Genomic DNA, 20,085 nt, shown 5'->3' with positions numbered 1-20,085 from the left:
TTGTCGAAACTTCTTCATCGTAATGAACGTATATGCTTTGTCAAACATGAACGTAAATGATTTGTCGAAACTTCATCGTATATGCTTTGTCATGACTTCTTCATCGTAATGAGTGTAAATGCTTTGTCATGACTTCTTCATCGTAATGAACGTATATGCTTTGTCAAACATGAACGTAAATGATTTGTCGAAACTTCATCGTATATGCTTTGTCAAACATGAACGTAAATGATTTGTCGAAACTTCTTCATCGTAATGAACGTATATGCTTTGTCAAACATGAACGTAAATGATTTGTCGAAACTTCATCGTATATGTTTTGTCATGACTTCTTCGTACATGTTTTGTCATGACTTCTTCATCGTAATGAACGTATATGCTTTGTCAAACATGAACGTATATGCTTTGTCATGACTTCATCGTATATGTTTTGTCAAACATGAACGTAAATGATTTGTCGAAACTTCTTCATCGTAATGAGTGTAAATGCTTTGTCATGATTTCATCGTATATGCTTTGTCATGACTTCTTCATCGTAATGAACGTAAATCAGACAAAAATATATTTTAGGTGAAGAGGTGAGATCTCACCTCTTTTCTCACCTCTTTTCTCACCTCATGAATTTTCATGATTTCTTCATCGTAATGAGCGTATATGTTTTGTCATGATTTCATCGTATATGTTTTGTCATGATTTCTTCGTATATGTTTTGTCATGATTTCTTCGTATATGTTTTGTCATGACTTCTTCTTCATATATGCTTTGTCAAAACTTCGTCGTATATGTTTTGTCGAAACTTCATCGTATATGTTTTGTCATGATTTCATCGTACATGTTTTGTCGAAACTTCATCGTATATGTTTTGTCATGATTTCATCGTACATGTTTTGTCGAAACTTCATCGTATATGTTTTGTCATGATTTCATCGTACATGTTTTGTCATGATTTCATCGTAAATGTTTTGTCAAACATGAACGTAAATGATTTGTCAAAACTTCATCGTATATGCTTTGTCATGATTTCATCGTACATGTTTTGTCATGACTTTTTCATCGTAATGAGCGTATATGTTTTGTCATGACTTCTTCGTACATGTTTTGTCATGACTTCTTCATCGTAATGAACGTATATGCTTTGTCAAACATGAACGTAAATGATTTGTCGAAACTTCATCGTATATGCTTTGTCAAACATGAACGTAAATGATTTGTCGAAACTTCTTCATCGTAATGAACGTATATGCTTTGTCAAACATGAACGTAAATGATTTGTCGAAACTTCATCGTATATGCTTTGTCAAACATGAACGTAAATGATTTGTCAAAACTTCATCGTATATGCTTTGTCATGATTTCATCGTACATGTTTTGTCATGACTTTTTCATCGTAATGAGCGTATATGTTTTGTCATGACTTCTTCGTACATGTTTTGTCATGACTTCTTCATCGTAATGAACGTATATGCTTTGTCAAACATGAACGTAAATGATTTGTCGAAACTTCATCGTATATGCTTTGTCAAACATGAACGTAAATGATTTGTCGAAACTTCTTCATCGTAATGAACGTATATGCTTTGTCAAACATGAACGTAAATGATTTGTCGAAACTTCATCGTATATGCTTTGTCAAACATGAACGTAAATGATTTGTCGAAACTTCTTCGTAAATGCTTTGTCATGACTTCTTCATCGTAATGAACGTATATGCTTTGTCAAACATGAACGTAAATGATTTGTCGAAACTTCATCGTATATGCTTTGTCATGAACGTAAATGATTTGTCGAAACTTCTTCATCGTAATGAACGTATATGCTTTGTCAAACATGAACGTAAATGATTTGTCGAAACTTCATCGTATATGTTTTGTCATGACTTCTTCGTACATGTTTTGTCATGACTTCTTCATCGTAATGAACGTATATGCTTTGTCATGACTTCTTCATCGTAATGAACGTATATGCTTTGTCAAACATGAACGTAAATGATTTGTCATGACTTCTTCGTACATGTTTTGTCATGACTTCTTCATCGTAATGAACGTATATGCTTTGTCAAACATGAACGTAAATGATTTGTCGAAACTTCATCGTATATGCTTTGTCAAACATGAACGTAAATGATTTGTCGAAACTTCTTCATCGTAATGAACGTATATGCTTTGTCAAACATGAACGTAAATGATTTGTCGAAACTTCATCGTATATGCTTTGTCATGACTTCTTCATCGTAATGAGTGTAAATGCTTTGTCATGACTTCTTCATCGTAATGAACGTATATGCTTTGTCAAACATGAACGTAAATGATTTGTCGAAACTTCATCGTATATGCTTTGTCAAACATGAACGTAAATGATTTGTCGAAACTTCTTCATCGTAATGAACGTATATGCTTTGTCAAACATGAACGTAAATGATTTGTCGAAACTTCATCGTATATGTTTTGTCATGACTTCTTCGTACATGTTTTGTCATGACTTCTTCATCGTAATGAACGTATATGCTTTGTCAAACATGAACGTAAATGATTTGTCGAAACTTCATCGTATATGCTTTGTCAAACATGAACGTAAATGATTTGTCGAAACTTCTTCATCGTAATGAACGTATATGCTTTGTCATGATTTCATCGTATATGCTTTGTCATGACTTCTTCATCGTAATGAACGTAAATCAGACAAAAATATATTTTAGGTGAAGAGGTGAGATCTCACCTCTTTTCTCACCTCTTTTCTCACCTCATGAATTTTCATGACTTCTTCATCGTAATGAACGTATATGCTTTGTCAAACATAAACGTAAATGATTTGTCGAAACTTCATCGTATATGCTTTGTCAAACATGAACGTAAATGATTTGTCGAAACTTCATCGTATATGTTTTGTCATGCATGATCGTATATGTTTTGTCATGACTTCATCGTAATGAACGTATATGTTTTGTCAAACATGAACGTAAATGATTTGTCAAAACTTCATCGTATATGCTTTGTCATGATTTCATCGTACATGTTTTGTCATGACTTTTTCATCGTATATGCTTTGTCAAGACTTCTTCATCGTAATGAGCGTAAATGATCCAAAAATAATGTTTAGGTGAAGAGGTGAGATCTCACCTCTTTTCTCACCTCATGAATTTTCATGATTTCTTCATCGTAATGAGCGTATATGTTTTGTCATGATTTCATCGTATATGTTTTGTCATGATTTCTTCGTATATGTTTTGTCATGATTTCTTCGTATATGTTTTGTCATGACTTCTTCTTCGTATATGCTTTGTCAAAACTTCGTCGTATATGTTTTGTCGAAACTTCATCGTATATGTTTTGTCATGATTTCATCGTACATGTTTTGTCGAAACTTCATCGTATATGCTTTGTCAAAACTTCGTCGTATATGTTTTGTCGAAACTTCATCGTATATGTTTTGTCATGATTTCATCGTACATGTTTTGTCGAAACTTCATCGTATATGTTTTGTCATGATTTCATCGTACATGTTTTGTCATGATTTCTTCGTATATGTTTTGTCATGACTTCATCGTAAATGTTTTGTCAAACATGAACGTAAATGATTTGTCAAAACTTCATCGTATATGCTTTGTCATGATTTCATCGTACATGTTTTGTCATGACTTTTTCATCGTATATGCTTTGTCAAGACTTCTTCATCGTAATGAGCGTAAATGATCCAAAAATAATGTTTAGGTGAAGAGGTGAGATCTCACCTCTTTTCTCACCTCATGAATTTTCATGATTTCTTCGTATATGCTTTGTCAAACATGAACGTAAATGATTTGTCGAAACTTCTTCATCGTAATGAGTGTAAATGCTTTGTCATGATTTCATCGTATATGCTTTGTCATGACTTCTTCATCGTAATGAACGTAAATCAGACAAAAATATATTTTAGGTGAAGAGGTGAGATCTCACCTCTTTTCTCACCTCATGAATTTTCATGATTTCTTCATCGTAATGAGCGTATATGTTTTGTCATGATTTCATCGTATATGTTTTGTCATGATTTCTTCGTATATGTTTTGTCATGATTTCTTCGTATATGTTTTGTCATGACTTCTTCTTCGTATATGCTTTGTCAAAACTTCGTCGTATATGTTTTGTCGAAACTTCATCGTATATGTTTTGTCATGATTTCATCGTACATGTTTTGTCGAAACTTCATCGTATATGTTTTGTCATGATTTCATCGTACATGTTTTGTCATGATTTCTTCGTATATGTTTTGTCATGACTTCATCGTAAATGTTTTGTCAAACATGAATGTAAATGATTTGTCGAAACTTCATCGTATATGTTTTGTCATGACTTCTTCGTACATGTTTTGTCATGACTTCTTCATCGTAATGAACGTATATGCTTTGTCAAACATGAACGTAAATGATTTGTCGAAACTTCATCGTATATGCTTTGTCAAACATGAACGTATATGCTTTGTCATGACTTCTTCATCGTAATGAACGTATATGCTTTGTCAAACATGAACGTAAATGATTTGTCGAAACTTCTTCGTACATGTTTTGTCATGACTTCTTCATCGTAATGAACGTATATGCTTTGTCAAACATGACCGTAAATGATTTGTCGAAACTTCATCGTATATGCTTTGTCAAACATGAACGTAAATGATTTGTCGAAACTTCTTCATCGTAATGAGTGTTAATGCTTTGTCATGATTTCATCGTATATGCTTTGTCATGACTTCTTCATCGTAATGAACGTAAATCAGACAAAAATATATTTTAGGTGAAGAGGTGAGATCTCACCTCTTTTCTCACCTCATGAATTTTCATGATTTCTTCATCGTAATGAGCGTATATGTTTTGTCATGATTTCATCGTATATGTTTTGTCATGATTTCTTCGTATATGTTTTGTCATGATTTCTTCGTATATGTTTTGTCATGACTTCTTCTTCGTATATGCTTTGTCAAAACTTCGTCGTATATGTTTTGTCGAAACTTCATCGTATATGTTTTGTCATGATTTCATCGTACATGTTTTGTCGAAACTTCATCGTATATGTTTTGTCATGATTTCATCGTACATGTTTTGTCATGATTTCTTCGTATATGTTTTGTCATGACTTCATCGTAAATGTTTTGTCAAACATGAACGTAAATGATTTGTCAAAACTTCATCGTATATGCTTTGTCATGATTTCATCGTACATGTTTTGTCATGACTTTTTCATCGTATATGCTTTGTCAAGACTTCTTCATCGTAATGAGTGTAAATGATCCAAAAATATATTTTAGGTGAAGAGGTGAGATCTCACCTCTTTTCTCACCTCTTTTCTCACCTCATGAATTTTCATGACTTCTTCATCGTATATGCTTTGTCAAACATGAACGTATATGCTTTGTCATGACTTCATCGTAATGAGCGTAAATGATCCAAAAATAATGTTTAGGTGAAGAGGTGAGATCTCACCTCTTTTCTCACCTCATGAATTTTCATGATTTCTTCGTATATGCTTTGTCAAACATGAACGTATATGCTTTGTCAAACATGAACGTAAATGATTTGTCGAAACTTCATCGTATATGTTTTGTCATGACTTCTTCGTACATGTTTTGTCATGACTTCTTCATCGTAATGAACGTATATGCTTTGTCAAACATGAACGTAAATGATTTGTCGAAACTTCATCGTATATGCTTTGTCAAACATGAACGTATATGCTTTGTCATGACTTCTTCATCGTAATGAACGTATATGCTTTGTCAAACATGAACGTAAATGATTTGTCATGACTTCTTCGTACATGTTTTGTCATGACTTCTTCATCGTAATGAACGTATATGCTTTGTCAAACATGACCGTAAATGATTTGTCGAAACTTCATCGTATATGCTTTGTCAAACATGAACGTAAATGATTTGTCGAAACTTCTTCATCGTAATGAGTGTTAATGCTTTGTCATGATTTCATTGCGTATACTGCTTTTGCATGACTTCTTCATCGTAATGAACGTAAATCAGACAAAAATATATTTTAGGTGAAGAGGTGAGATCTCACCTCTTTTCTCACCTCATGAATTTTCATGATTTCTTCATCGTAATGAGCGTATATGTTTTGTCATGATTTCATCGTATATGTTTTGTCATGATTTCTTCGTATATGTTTTGTCATGATTTCTTCGTATATGTTTTGTCATGACTTCTTCTTCGTATATGCTTTGTCAAAACTTCGTCGTATATGTTTTGTCGAAACTTCATCGTATATGTTTTGTCATGATTTCATCGTACATGTTTTGTCGAAACTTCATCGTATATGTTTTGTCATGATTTCATCGTACATGTTTTGTCATGATTTCTTCGTATATGTTTTGTCATGACTTCATCGTAAATGTTTTGTCAAACATGAACGTAAATGATTTGTCAAAACTTCATCGTATATGCTTTGTCATGATTTCATCGTACATGTTTTGTCATGACTTTTTCATCGTATATGCTTTGTCAAGACTTCTTCATCGTAATGAGTGTAAATGATCCAAAAATATATTTTAGGTGAAGAGGTGAGATCTCACCTCTTTTCTCACCTCTTTTCTCACCTCATGAATTTTCATGACTTCTTCATCGTATATGCTTTGTCAAACATGAACGTATATGCTTTGTCAAACATGAACGTATATGCTTTGTCATGACTTCATCGTAATGAGCGTAAATGATCCAAAAATAATGTTTATGTTAGAATGTTAGATCTAACACCTTTTCTAACATGTTTTCTAACATGGAGGATTTCATTAGATATACACATTCTTCCTTCATTTCATTCTATACACAATTTACATCATAGACGATTTAATAGATATAATACTTTACTGTTTCATTAGATATACACATTCTTCCCTAAACATTATTTTAGTTAAAGTCCATCAAATATTTTTAGGATACTTTCACCAAATAATGTGTATATCTAATGAAATCCTCCATGTTAGAAAACATGTTAGAAAAGGTGTTAGATCTAACATTCTAACATAAACATTATTTTTGGATCATTTACGTTCATTACGATGAAATCATGACAAAACATTTACGTTCATGTTTGACAAAGCATATACGTTCATGTTTGACAAAGCATATACGAAGAAATCATGAAAATTCATGAGGTGAGAAAAGAGGTGAGATCTCACCTCTTCACCTAAAATATATTTTTGGATCATTTACACTCATTACGATGAAGAAGTCTTGACAAAGCATATACGATGAAGAAGTCTTGACAAAGCATATACGATGAAATCATGACAAAACATATACGATGAAGTCATGATAAAACATATACGTTCAGGTTTGACAAAGCATATACAATGAAATCATGACAAAACATAAACGAAGAAGTCATGACAAAACATTTACGATGAAGTCATGACAAAACATATACGAAGAAATCATGACAAAACATGTACGATGAAATCATGACAAAACATAAACGAAGAAGTCATGACAAAACATTTACGATGAAGTCATGATAAAACATATACGAAGAAATCATGACAAAACATATACAATGAAATCATGACAAAACATAAACGAAGAAATCATGACAAAACATTTACGATGAAGTCATGACAAAACATATACGAAGAAATCATGACAAAACATGTACGATGAAATCATGACAAAACATATACGATGAAGTTTCGACAAAACATATACGACGAAGTTTTGACAAAACATATACGAAGAAGTCTTGACAAAGCATATACGATGAAATCATGACAAAACATAAACGAAGAAATCATGACAAAACATATACGATGAAGTTTCGACAAAACATATACGACGAAGTTTTGACAAAGCATATACGAAGAAGAAGTCATGACAAAACATATACGAATAAATCATGACAAAACATATACGACGAAGTTTTGACAAAACATATACGAAGAAGTCTTGACAAAGCATATACGATGAAATCATGACAAAACATAAACGAAGAAATCATGACAAAACATTTACACTCATTACGATGAAGAAGTTTCGACAAATCATTTACGTTCATGTTTGACAAAGCATATACGTTCATTACGATGAAGAAGTTTCGACAAATCATTTACGTTCATGTTTGACAAAGCATATACGATGAAGTTTCGACAAATCATTTACGTTCATGTTTGACAAAGCATATACGCTCATTACGATGAAAAAGTCATGACAAAACATTTACGATGAAGTCATGACAAAGCATATACGATGAAGTCATGACAAAGCATTTACGTTCATGTTTGACAAAACATTTACGATGAAGTCATGACAAAACATATACGAAGAAGTTTGACAAAACATTTACGATGAAGTCATGACAAAACATATACGAAGAAGTTTTGACAAAGCATATACGATGAAATCCTCCATGTTAGAAAACATGTTAGAAAAGGTGTTAGATCTAACATTCTAACATAAACATTATTTTTGGGTCATTTACACTCATTACGATGAAGTTTTGACAAAGCATATACGTTTAGTTTCGATGAAATCATGACAAAGCATTTACGTTCATGTTTGACAAAGCATTTACGTTCATTACGATGAAGTTTTGACAAAGCATTTACGATGAAGTCATGACAAAACATTTACGATGAAGTTTTGACAAAACATTTACGATGAAGTTTTGACAAAACATTTACGTTCATTACGATGAAATCATGACAAAACATTTACGTTTATGTTTGACAAAGCATTTACGATGAAGTCATGACAAAACATTTACGTTCAAAAGAACTTTTAGAAGAATTTCCTCATATGATTGCTTCCCTCTGAAAACCGAGGAAGAAATCATGACAAAACATTTACGTTCATTACGATGAAGTTTTGACAAAACATTTACGACGAAGTCATGACAAAACATATATGTTATACAGTAATGTTAGTCATGAATGTTTGTCCTACGTGTTGGCGTTAGTGTTGAAAAATAATGTTTGTCCTACATGAAGCCGTACAAGCGTTTGAATTTGTTTATGAATAAAATTACACTCTTGTTTTCTGTATCTATCATAGAAACATAAGCAGCACTGTTTTTGTAAAGTTTATATGAAGTTTTCGATAGTTAAGACCTGTATAATAATAGAATGCGTCCTCATTCTCAACATAGTAGTAGAACTCAAACGAATGCTTACCATAATCTGTTATTTCAACAGCTTCGTCAGATATTTCAGCAACGAACTCATAAACTATATCGCCATACTTGCTTTTATTTCTATTGTTTTCAGATCTAGAACACCAACGAAGGTTTGAGATTCTGTTGTCCGTTCTATCATGATTTATATGGTCTATTTCTTTCAAATTGTTTGGATTTTCAATCCACTGTTCTGCAATAATTCTATGCTTTAAGTACATTTTGTTGTTTAAACTAAGCACAATATAACCATAATTATTTAAGCATTCACTCATAATATGTTTGTCTTTCTTTCGACGAATAGTAAAAGGATATGTCGTACAAATCTCATAATCTTCATGATTTCTCAATGTTTCCCATTGAGTTTGTTCCCCACTAACGTTCTCATTGACGTCCTCAATATCTTCTTCCTCACTGAACTCGTCAATATTTTCACTAGCTCCTTCTGTAATGTTTTCATCGGCATTGTCATTGACTTCTTCTGTAATGTTAGATGTTGTTGTTTCGCTCATGTTCTTTCACTAATGTTAAAAAGTTATGTTGTACGAATTTTGAACAGAATTTAGAGCAGTTATGAAACAATGAAGTACTTTTACGCTATTGAAAGGAACTATGAGAGTGAAGTACATGACAGCAATGACAAAAGGAACTAATATCAAACCTAATGAAATCGCTCACGAGGACATAGAGCTTAACAAGTACTTTGTGGAGTATCTTATAAGTGAAGAGTATGTAAGACCTTACTTCATGTTTGACAGCATGAATGAGGATGTTATTTCATGGTTAAGAATATAAGCAATGTTTTCGGTAAGTACGTCATAGATGACAAAGGTCTTGTTGTATTTTATGAGACAGCAATACGAACACAGGAACTAATGGATATTATGCACTCAACAGCAAAGAAAGGATTTAGTACTATTGGCATGAATGAACATTGCAGGAATGACATATACAACCTATGCTCACGAAAGCCTTACACAAAAGCAATACAAATGATAGAACATAAGTGTCTAAGGTCAGCAAATGAAATCATTACTGTCAGTGGTTATGAAAGAACTGTTAGCAAAGATGAGTGGAAACAGCTATTCATATTAAGGAAGGACGTTGCTGAACTAGTTAAACCTGTTGCACAAACATTGTTTCAGATAAGACCAGCAATGACTAAGAACCCTTTGACCTTAGTCAATGAGACCATAGAGGTTGAAGATAATGACATGAAAGAACTAGGAATGAATGAGAGAAGTTGTGAAGGATGTTTGAGTCAAAACACATGGTTCTTCAGAGCTGTTAAGAAACTTAGTAAAGAACGACAGAAATATTTTATAGAGAAGTATTGCAAAGGATGTGTAAATGAATTGCTTGAAATAGAACTTAGAGACACTTTCACACTAAAGGACTTGAGGAGAAATAAGTACATGAGTGAAGAAGGTATTGACATAGCTAGTGTTATAAATGACTTAAGAAGATGTGTTGTTGTTATTGACGGAGCACGTATGACATATCTAGTGAAAGATTATGATGGAATACGAGACACAACAACACTTGTGTCAGTAGATAGCAAGGAATTCAATAAGCTCATGAAGAGTGTTTATGTAGGACGTATTGAGGAGAAGGATGTGAACGCACTGATGATTTATGAAGCGGGTCAGAACAAGAACTATCTTATGAAGTCAGCATGAGATTCTTTGACGAAAGAGATGACATTTACAGCTATTTCAGAGGATATGAGTATGAGGTACTGAATGAAGTAGATGAAAGCGTTATTGAAGGATATTTGAAACATGTTCACGATGTCATATGTAATGAGGATGAAGAGCTTTATGAGTATGTTTTGAACTGGTTCGCCTACATCGTTCAAAATCCTTGTGGAAAGACTGGAACAGTACTTTTGTTAATAGGAAAGCAAGGAACTGGTAAGAATGTACTTAGTAATGTTCTATGCGAGCTCATTAGCAAGTACGCCAACAATAATATAACGGCAATAGAGAATGTGGTTGGTAGATTCAATGCTGCTATTGAGAACATGAAGCTCATCGTATGCAATGAACTAAGCTCATGCGATACGTCTAAGGTCATGAACCACGACGCACTAAAGTCAATAGTAACAGAGACTCAGTTGGACTTAAATCAGAAGTGTCAGCCAGTAAGAAAGATAGAGAATGTTTGTAATATCATCATGATATCTAACAACTTCAACTCAGTAAAGATTGACAAAGACGACAGAAGATTTGTTGTCATTGACGTAAGCAGCAGATACAAAGGAAATTACGAATATTTCTCAAATCTCATTGAAAGCTTTAATGAAGAGTTTTATTCAAACTTACTGACGTACTTCATGAAGAAAGATTTAAGTGAATTTGATGTAAGGAAGATACCATTCACCAGGGCTAAACAAGAACTCATCGAAATGAACAAAACACCTTACCAAATGTTTTACGAGGAGTTCTATGAAAAGTTTGTATCCGGATGGAATTGTACAGAGTGCTACAGAAGATATAAAGAATTTGCGAAGGAGAATGAATTCTTTGCATGTAGTTCAAATGTATTTGGTGGCAAGATGAGAGAATTTGTGAAGAGAAGTAGAAAGCGAGACGGTTCTGCAAGAAGTTATATTTACGAAGCAAGTATGATATTAGAAGGTCGTGGAAAGAAAGAAACAGTGAATTATGAGGAAGTGCTTGAAAAATTCATGGAGTACATGGGAAGCAATATAACATACAACAAAGACATATACAGTGAGTTTAAGTACTACTGTGAACAGCATGAGATTGAAGTAATGAGTAAAGGAGACTTTGAAACGCTTATGAAAGACAGTAGGAGGTCATTCATGAGAAATGAAATAGTTCATGAGAACAGTGAGGAGGTCATACATGAGAATGTGATGAAATAGTTCACGATGTCGTTCGTGAAGAAGCCATTGCAACAAAGAATGTTATAAAGGATTTCATAGAACTTAACAAGGAGGAGTTTAAAGAAGGCTATGAAGTGAAAAGATGTGAAGAAGATTTCTTGGCGTATTTGAAGAAAAAGAGACTAAAGCCAATGGCTCAAAATAAGTTTCAATCGATGTTTGAAAAGAAACGTTTGAGCTATGGTGGTGTAAGAAGCACATATTACTTTGTTAAGAAGTGAGGACATTTATTTTTGTCGTTAGTGTTGGAGTTTGTGTTTGTTGTTAGTGTTTGTCATTTGTGCTGAGTTAGTACTTGTCGTTAGTGTTGGAGTTTGTGGTTGTTGTTAGTGAGAGAATAAATTAAATCATGAACTTTGCCATGGTCTCTGTCCCTAGTAGTTTTCATTAAGTTCTGGAAATAATGAAAGTCATAAACTTTGCCATGGTCTCTGTCCTAGTAGTTTTCATTATCTCACAGAGTTAATGAAAGTCATACTTTCTATCAGATGAAGCATGTAGATGAATATAATGAAAGTTAGTGAGTTTGCCACGAGTTATGAATAAAATATTGGCATATTAGATGAGATAGCTGATGAAACAGATGAAGATAAATTAAATCTTGGACTTTGCCACACTCTGTCCTAGTTCCTCAAAATCCTTGACAACGTTGCTTAGAAATTTTGGTTCAAAACCTCATCTGATTTTAATCTGTTATGCTACCTGTTAAGTTTCGCGAGATTATAAATGTCATGGAGTTATATAAAAAGGAGGGACAGCTAGGGACACTGGAAGTACTTGTAAGGCTATTTGTTAAGATTGCATGAAATACTAAAAAGTCATGAAATCCATTATCACTGTGCTAGCTTCACCTTAGAGTAAAATGACAAATAAAGTCACTGAAGCAATGAAACAAAAGTTCTTGGTAGAATACATTAAATCAGGAACTATTCCAGAAGGTTTTTACATTCATACTATGAAGGATGGTAGAGTTCAGTTTAGAAAGATAAAGCAACCATTAGATAAAGAAGGAATTTTGAGAAAGATTAAACTTCATGAGGACAACATTGCTGAACTTAAGAAGAAGTTAGAAGAGTTGGAGAAAGGAAGAGAGTTATAAAGCAATGAATTCAACAGGGTGAAAAAACAGGTGAAAAAAGAGGTGAGATTTCACCACTTCACCTAAATTTATTTTTGTGCTATGTTTTCATACGTGTGAGGGTGGTGATATCATTAATTTTTAAGTTTATTTTTATATAAATGACGAAAACTATTGAGATAACAAACTACAACGGTCATGAGTTCAAGAATTTGTTCTTCGTTCCTCGTGAAAATACATTCTATCAGATACGAGGGAGAAAGGGTAAAGTTAGTTTGAGCGTTTATGAAGGAATGAAGAATGGAAAGTTTATACAAGCATACGATACAAACGGTAAGCGTGTTTCATTAGCTTTGTCAAAACTTACTAACATTTATTTTGACAGTGACTTTGACTCTGACGATTGGAGCGACAGCAGCGATACTGAAGAATATGAACTATTGTGTGAAGCACAGCAATGGGAAGAGTTGCAATACTTTTGTAAGTGAGAACGTTTATTTTTTACAGTAGTGAGGTGAAGTGGTTGGCGGCTTTATAAATATTTAAGGTTAAGTTTGTGTTTGTGTTTGTGTTGTAAAATATACGTTAACGGTTTTGTAAAGTGTCAAATTCACATATAATGGGTAAGGTGGAACGCAGTGCCTCAGTACACGACTTAGGTATACTAACTTAAAAGTGGTCCTTCTTTTGTGATAAGATTCAAATTTGAATGTGGATGATAAATAAAAATCAAAAATAATTGTTATAATTTAAATGAAGAAGTAATTTAAAACGATTTTATTTATGATCAAATTTTATATATTTTTTTGGATCAAATCCATTTTAATAGAATTTATATACTATTCATCTATTAGTAAACACTACCGTATATTATTTTTTAAGCTATCTTATTTTTTGAACTTTTATTCAAATCTTTGGTCGCAAGAAGAATTGCATGATAAATAAAAACATTTAATCAAAGTCAATTTTATTTTTCATATTCAAATGGACTGAGTGTTAACATTTAACATTTTTTGCTAATTGTCGTCAAAAATTAGGCGTAAAGCAAAAATTAATATTTCATATGGTTTTATGATAGATAAGCATTATATTCCCACTCATTATATTCGTAAATTTTGAGGTTTATCATTCGCTTTTAAGATCATTGAATTTGATTTTTATATAAAATAGTTATATATTAGAAAATAATATGAGTTTATGTGATATTATTTTTCAGAAGATTTCATTCTATATGCCTATGAAAAGTACTCTCAAAACTAACTTTTTCCTAATTATAATTAAATCTAGAATATTGTATTATGCTTAGTATTATTTCATTTTTCTCATTCAATTTAGAATTTACAAATGTCAAAAAATTGAGAGCTGTTACTTTTGATGAATTTCTGTTTATTACAAAATTACTAAACAATCATTAGTTGAAATATGCCATACTTAGTCAGCAGTATTCAAAAAATGTTAGCTTTTTCAATAATTTTAACTCCCATGACGTAAAATTTTCAATATTTGTTTATCATTAATTTAATTAGTAGTATCAATATATTATAGTTATTCACAAAAATTGAAAAGACATTCAAAAAATGAGATATCGCTCAAAACTTTATTGAATATTTACCTAAGTTGCATATGGTTTATCCTTATATGATTGGTATAAGGGTTTCGTTTTGCGAAAAAAACGTACAATACGCAATTTCGCTAAAAAACATTTAGCTAGCAATTTCGACCTTTGACTCCACTCAAGACGTCACTTTTTTAATTTTGCGGTATCATATTTTTGGAAAATCTTTATGAATATTATATAAAAAGTCTCTTTAATATCTATATTTCATATTTTTATCGATTTTTAAAGTTTTTGCGAAAAGTATTCAATTATTTTTGCTATTTGGTCGGGTAAATGTCAGATTTGCGACATTTTCTGATATGATATTCAGATTCTACGTTGATAATAATGCTTATAGAACCCTCTTGCTATTGTGTCAAAATTGCGAAACCGATAGCAAAAATATCTCGCAATATCAAAATTGAGATATTGAGTGAATTATGCATTATAGAGATTAAAAATCTGATTTGTGAAAACATCTCATCAGTTTCTAGCTAATTCAAAAATCTTTACTATCTTATTCGATTAAAATGAAAAGGGAATAGTTTCATTATGCTTTAAATGACAGCCTTATAATATAATCATAGTTTTCGCTCAATATGCAGCATTTTTTTTCGAAATCTATGGTCAATGTCCTAAATACTGATTGCTTTGCATTCATATCTCTTACATTTTCTATACCCACATCACTATTCATTGCTATTCCTATCTTTTTCATTTTTGTTTGTTTCTCATAATTTCTCAAAAAACACGATAACTTGATATTTGTAAATATCATACTTTATAACGTAAATAAGAACTTGACCTATTAAGAAAAGCAGTAATGAAAAGAAAATCTGAAATTCATAAAAATTACAAGTTTCTGATGACAATTAGCTTAATTAAACCAGGTACAAGATTATATAATTGTATTTTCTATCCAATTATCCATATAATATCTTATCCAGAAAAAATAACTTGATCAATACCAAATGATTTTTTAACTAGTAAATAAAGTATTTTCTTTACACACACATTGTATATCATAGTTTTTTTTTTTGGTTTCGCAAAACATCCAAAAACAAATATGCTATAAAAGTGACAATTTTAGCAAAACGAAATCCTTAATTGGTATTAACATTTTTCAAAGTATAATCATATTTCAAAGCAATTAACTTTTTGGCATATCGTCTGTAAATTATAATTCTACAATAAAATCCAATTCAATATCACATTGAATTCCGATTTTTTTTTCAACTTATTTTTCTTTCAATGGGTAAAACATACTTGTTTTTCCACATCAGTGGATTCGTATTTACAGACAGTACTTATGTTGGCTCTTCTCTTGTATATCAAATATGCAATCCAGAGAAGAACGCCATCAAAGACTTTGAGATCACATATCAAGAAGCTCAACATGTTTCAAAATCATACCATTTGACAACAGACGATCTTCCAAGTGGAAAGCTCATTATTAAACTTGTTAGAAAATCAATATTTGACGACGAATTAATTGGCACTGTTACTATTCCTTTCATTTTGTTGCCAATGGATGTTGTAACATTGAACACATTACCTCTTATTATGGACGATCCTGATGTAGGACAAGTTGGCATCAGAATTGACCTTCATTTGACAGAAACACAAGAACCATACAGAGGAGCTATTAAAGATCCAGTATTAATGCAAATGGACTTATCCCAGTATTCACAGGATGTGAAGGATAAGTACGAAAGAAGAACACTCACCCGTACAACAAGCCAATCCAAAGTTAAAACGGCCCAAAGAAGAAGAGGTGGCGTTGTTGTTAACTCTATTTGAAGAAATATACAATATTATTATATATTTTTTGAATTATTTACCACTAAATTTTATTCCATGGATATTTTAATAATGCTCTGATTTTTAACAAATTCTGCAAGTATAGTTTATAGAAAGCAGATTTGGCAATCATTCTATTTATATAACTGAAAACAATCTATAGTGATTAAATTCAACAATCAATGAGAGTGACCACAGAAGAAACAAAATAGTAAGTACATATAAACTACACGATGGAGTATTTCATAATAAAATTCAAGTCTAAAATTCAAAAATATATGTAAGGGTTTTATAAAGAAATTTGATATGTAAATATCGATATTTGCAACAGTCTGTTAAAGTCCATCAATTTTGAAGCCAAAGTTTACTTTCTGAATTCTAAAATTACAAAAATGTAAGCGAAAAAGCATGTTTTCGATAGAGTTTCTTATTTGAAATGAGTAACTAAGTAAGTTTGTATTTAAATCGAAGGAATTATGCTTACTGCCTACTCCACAATGAAACAGGGCAAATTTCTAAAATCTTTGTCACTTTTTTGAATTTTGCAAAACTATGAATATCGAAGATCTTTACCAATTATTAAGGAATCCACAAAACGTTGATATGAATGAGTTAACTAACTCTATAAATACCTATCATTCAGATGTAAATTCCTTCGAACCACTTGTAAATTTAATTTTTACAACTCAAGACAACTATTTACAAAAGCAAGCTACAATTGGTTTAGGAAAATGCATGACGGTGAACAAGGAGCAGATATTAATGAATGAAGAATGGACAAATACCATATTTCAGCTTGCATTTTTTCCAAAATCAGACTTTGTTAGAGAAAACATTATCCATTATATCTCACATTGCATATATTCACCAGACATTACTGAACCTGTTTATACGTACCTTAGAAATTACCAAATTAACAATTTAAATGATTTACAGTCCTGCATTCAATTACTTATCTTAATTATCAACGATATCGGTACATCAAGTCTTGACATCTCAGATGCGATCGAATTTATCAAATCAATCATTGAACAATCAAATAATTCAAATTTACAAGAAAACTCAATGATTTTATTTGCTAGACTATCGCAATTAGAATCAAACGAATACTGTATTAACTTACCATCCATTTTTTCGAATGCAATCGATAATTTATGTTTAATTTCAAATCAAAATAAAATTAACCAAAGTTTCAAATATTCTCAGTTCTTTTCTCAATTCATTGAAGAAGAGTTCCCAGGATTTATGATGTGCGCTGATGAAACAGCATTAGAACAGCTATTTCAAGTAATTAATGAATCTTTTTCAAAATTATGCGAATTACTACAAAATAGTGCCATCAATGAAACAATTCGTAGGAATATAGTCAATATTTGCGACTCAATTTTGTCTTCTTTCGATAAAAATAATTTTGAAAATTTGAAACAAATAATTCCTCAATTAATTGGTTCATATTCAAAATTTATTTCAGAGACACAAAGTACTAATGATGAAGAAATGAATTTGGAGATCGATAATGACTTTCATTGTTTTATTCCGTTTTTTGTTCACGATGAAGAGCTTTTTTCATATATATTTGAGTTTGTCTCTGGTTTTGAAGCTTCTGTTGAACTGATGTTCATCAAAATCAGCTTACTTTCTTCAACATTTGATGAAAATTGCAAATTTTACAAGGAAGAAACGATAAATTATGTTTTAGATACGCTTAAAGAGAGTTTGACAAGTGATTCCGAGTTCTTAAGGTCTGTTTCTGCTTCTGCAATCAGTATTTTTTCACAAAATTTAAAGATTCCGGCTGTTGTCCAGTTAATTCCTGATCTAATAGAAGTAATTAGATATTCTCCAACACCTCAGTTCCTTAATACCCTTAATAGTATCTTAGAATCAATGAATAAGACAGATTCAATTTTTGATTCGGTTCTTGGACTGATTTCCGAGATAATTTCATCGAACATGCATACGTTTTATGCATTCCAATGCCTTGCTTCGCTTATCAAAGGCTCCGATGAAGTTATTCTTTTCCATATCACTGAAATTTATGAATACGTCAAGCCACTCCTTGAAATCGATGACAATGGCGTAAAAATGCTTGCTTTGTACACAATTTCAATACTAATTTCAATTTCTCCGGAAATTTTTACTGATGAAATTTCAAATATTGCAAATCTTATTATTGAAGACTTACAAACAGAAACACCATCATTTGAATCGATACATGCTTTTACAAAAATCTTCAGTTCTTGTGATAAATCTTTATTTACCGATATCAAAAGACCGGTCTTTGATATGATGATGAATCTTATCAACAGTAAAAGCAATGGTGATGATGTTTTCAACTTCGATGGCGAAGAAATTCCAGAAGATTTGCCAAATTTAGAAGATGACACAGATGATTATTCAGCAGGTGACAGCATGATCATTGCTTCAGCTATAACGCTTTTGTGCTTAATTGCTGGCTCGGATATTAATGGTTTTGAAGATAAAATTAATGATTTGTTTGAACTCCTTGATTCGCAGCTCTCATCATTTAGTTCTGCTGTCAAATCATCATGTGCTACAGGCTTGAGAACCATTCTAGCAAATATTAAAGAATTAAATGATATCTCAAATTTAATTGTCTCAAGAGTAACAGATCTTGTTCTCAGAGGTGTACTTTCAGCCTCTGATCTCGACTCACTTCAAGAATTCTTCATTTCCCTTGGAGAAATTATTAAATTCCACGAATCTCACGGAATTTCATTGAATGAACACATTGACCATATAAATTCCGCTGTTGATATCGCAGTCAATGGAAATCCGATGATTCGAGGCGGAGATCAAGAAAAATCCGATAAATCATCGTTAGATTTTCTTGAAATTGTTTTAAGTAGCAATGAATTGCGTAGTTTAGTTCTTGATCAATCAATTATTCAAGATATCATGAGAAACTACTTAGATTCAGCCAAAAATCAAACATTTGCTTTTGATTTCTTTTCAAAATCGGTCTCTTTGTTGAATCAAGAAACTCTTGAAGAAGTTCTCTCTTTGTGTTCTCAGAATCCATCAGCTTACAACAATAATGGTCATGCTTTACGTTGTTTATTGTCAATTTCAGTTCATTTCCAAAAAACCGAACTTTATGAGTCGATTTTTAAGTTTTCTCTTGATTTAATCAAAGAATCCAAAGAGACAAACAACGAAGAACTTTCCAATTCATGCATGATTGTATTCTCCAAGCTCCAGAATGAACTAAAAGACTCATTCCCATACAATGAACTGCCAATGGATTTACTGAGTTTTGTTCCAGAAAAAGAATTAGAAATTTCGAATATTTTGATTGATTTCTTTTTAGAGATATACAATAGAGCACAGATTGATGCATCTCCATTAGTTAGGATTATGGCATCAACACCTAAATCTATTGCAAAAAGAAACATCTCTAATTCCACTCTTCAAAAGATAAAAAGAATTCTTCAAAACAGTGTAAATTCAGAAAATTATGAAGAACTCATTAATTCTGTTTTTGGAGATGAAGCAAGCCAATACAAACTTGCGCTGTTCACACAGAATATGCAATAAGTCTC

General features: G+C 31.8%; 4 protein-coding genes and 1 pseudogene across 5 annotated transcripts, besides 3 other annotated features; 4 read left to right on the top strand and 1 right to left on the bottom strand.

The window, feature by feature from the left end:
• Positions 1 to 9,012: 9,012 nt before the first annotated feature.
• On the bottom strand, positions 9,013 to 9,648 carry TVAGG3_0477560 (HNH endonuclease family; the record flags this gene model as incomplete). The annotated part of the gene is made up of 1 exon (XM_051235770.1): positions 9,013 to 9,648. The coding sequence occupies one exon, from the start codon at positions 9,646 to 9,648 to the stop codon at positions 9,013 to 9,015; it is 636 nt and encodes a 211-aa protein (XP_051093594.1).
• Positions 9,013 to 9,648: a mobile genetic element.
• A 621-nt stretch (positions 9,649 to 10,269) lies between these two features.
• Positions 10,270 to 11,789: a mobile genetic element.
• TVAGG3_0477540 lies at positions 10,294 to 11,169 on the top strand (annotated as a pseudogene). The gene has a single exon. A coding segment is annotated over exon 1 (876 nt).
• Positions 11,790 to 13,286: 1,497 nt separating the features above from the next.
• On the top strand, positions 13,287 to 13,613 carry TVAGG3_0477520 (uncharacterized protein; the record flags this gene model as incomplete). The annotated part of the gene is made up of 1 exon (XM_001313920.1): positions 13,287 to 13,613. The coding sequence occupies one exon, from the start codon at positions 13,287 to 13,289 to the stop codon at positions 13,611 to 13,613; it is 327 nt and encodes a 108-aa protein (XP_001313924.1).
• An 867-nt stretch (positions 13,614 to 14,480) lies between these two features.
• Positions 14,481 to 14,517: a mobile genetic element.
• Positions 14,518 to 15,973: 1,456 nt separating this feature from the next.
• On the top strand, positions 15,974 to 16,593 carry TVAGG3_0477500 (uncharacterized protein; the record flags this gene model as incomplete). Its single annotated transcript, XM_001313921.2, has 1 exon — positions 15,974 to 16,522. One exon carries the CDS (start codon positions 15,974 to 15,976, stop codon positions 16,520 to 16,522), a length of 549 nt encoding a protein of 182 aa, XP_001313925.1.
• Positions 16,594 to 17,055: 462 nt separating this feature from the next.
• On the top strand, positions 17,056 to 20,083 carry TVAGG3_0477490 (armadillo (ARM) repeat-containing protein family; the record flags this gene model as incomplete). Its single annotated transcript, XM_001313922.2, has 1 exon — positions 17,075 to 20,080. The coding sequence occupies one exon, from the start codon at positions 17,075 to 17,077 to the stop codon at positions 20,078 to 20,080; it is 3,006 nt and encodes a 1,001-aa protein (XP_001313926.2).
• Between the last annotated feature and the right edge of the window lie 2 nt (positions 20,084 to 20,085).

The sequence above is a fragment of the Trichomonas vaginalis genome, chromosome II (assembly GCF_026262505.1).
Source record: "Trichomonas vaginalis G3 chromosome II, whole genome shotgun sequence".
Taxonomy (NCBI): domain Eukaryota; phylum Parabasalia; order Trichomonadida; family Trichomonadidae; genus Trichomonas; species Trichomonas vaginalis.
The sequence above is the reverse complement of the archived record's forward strand: the minus strand, read 5'-3'. Positions and strand labels throughout refer to the sequence as shown.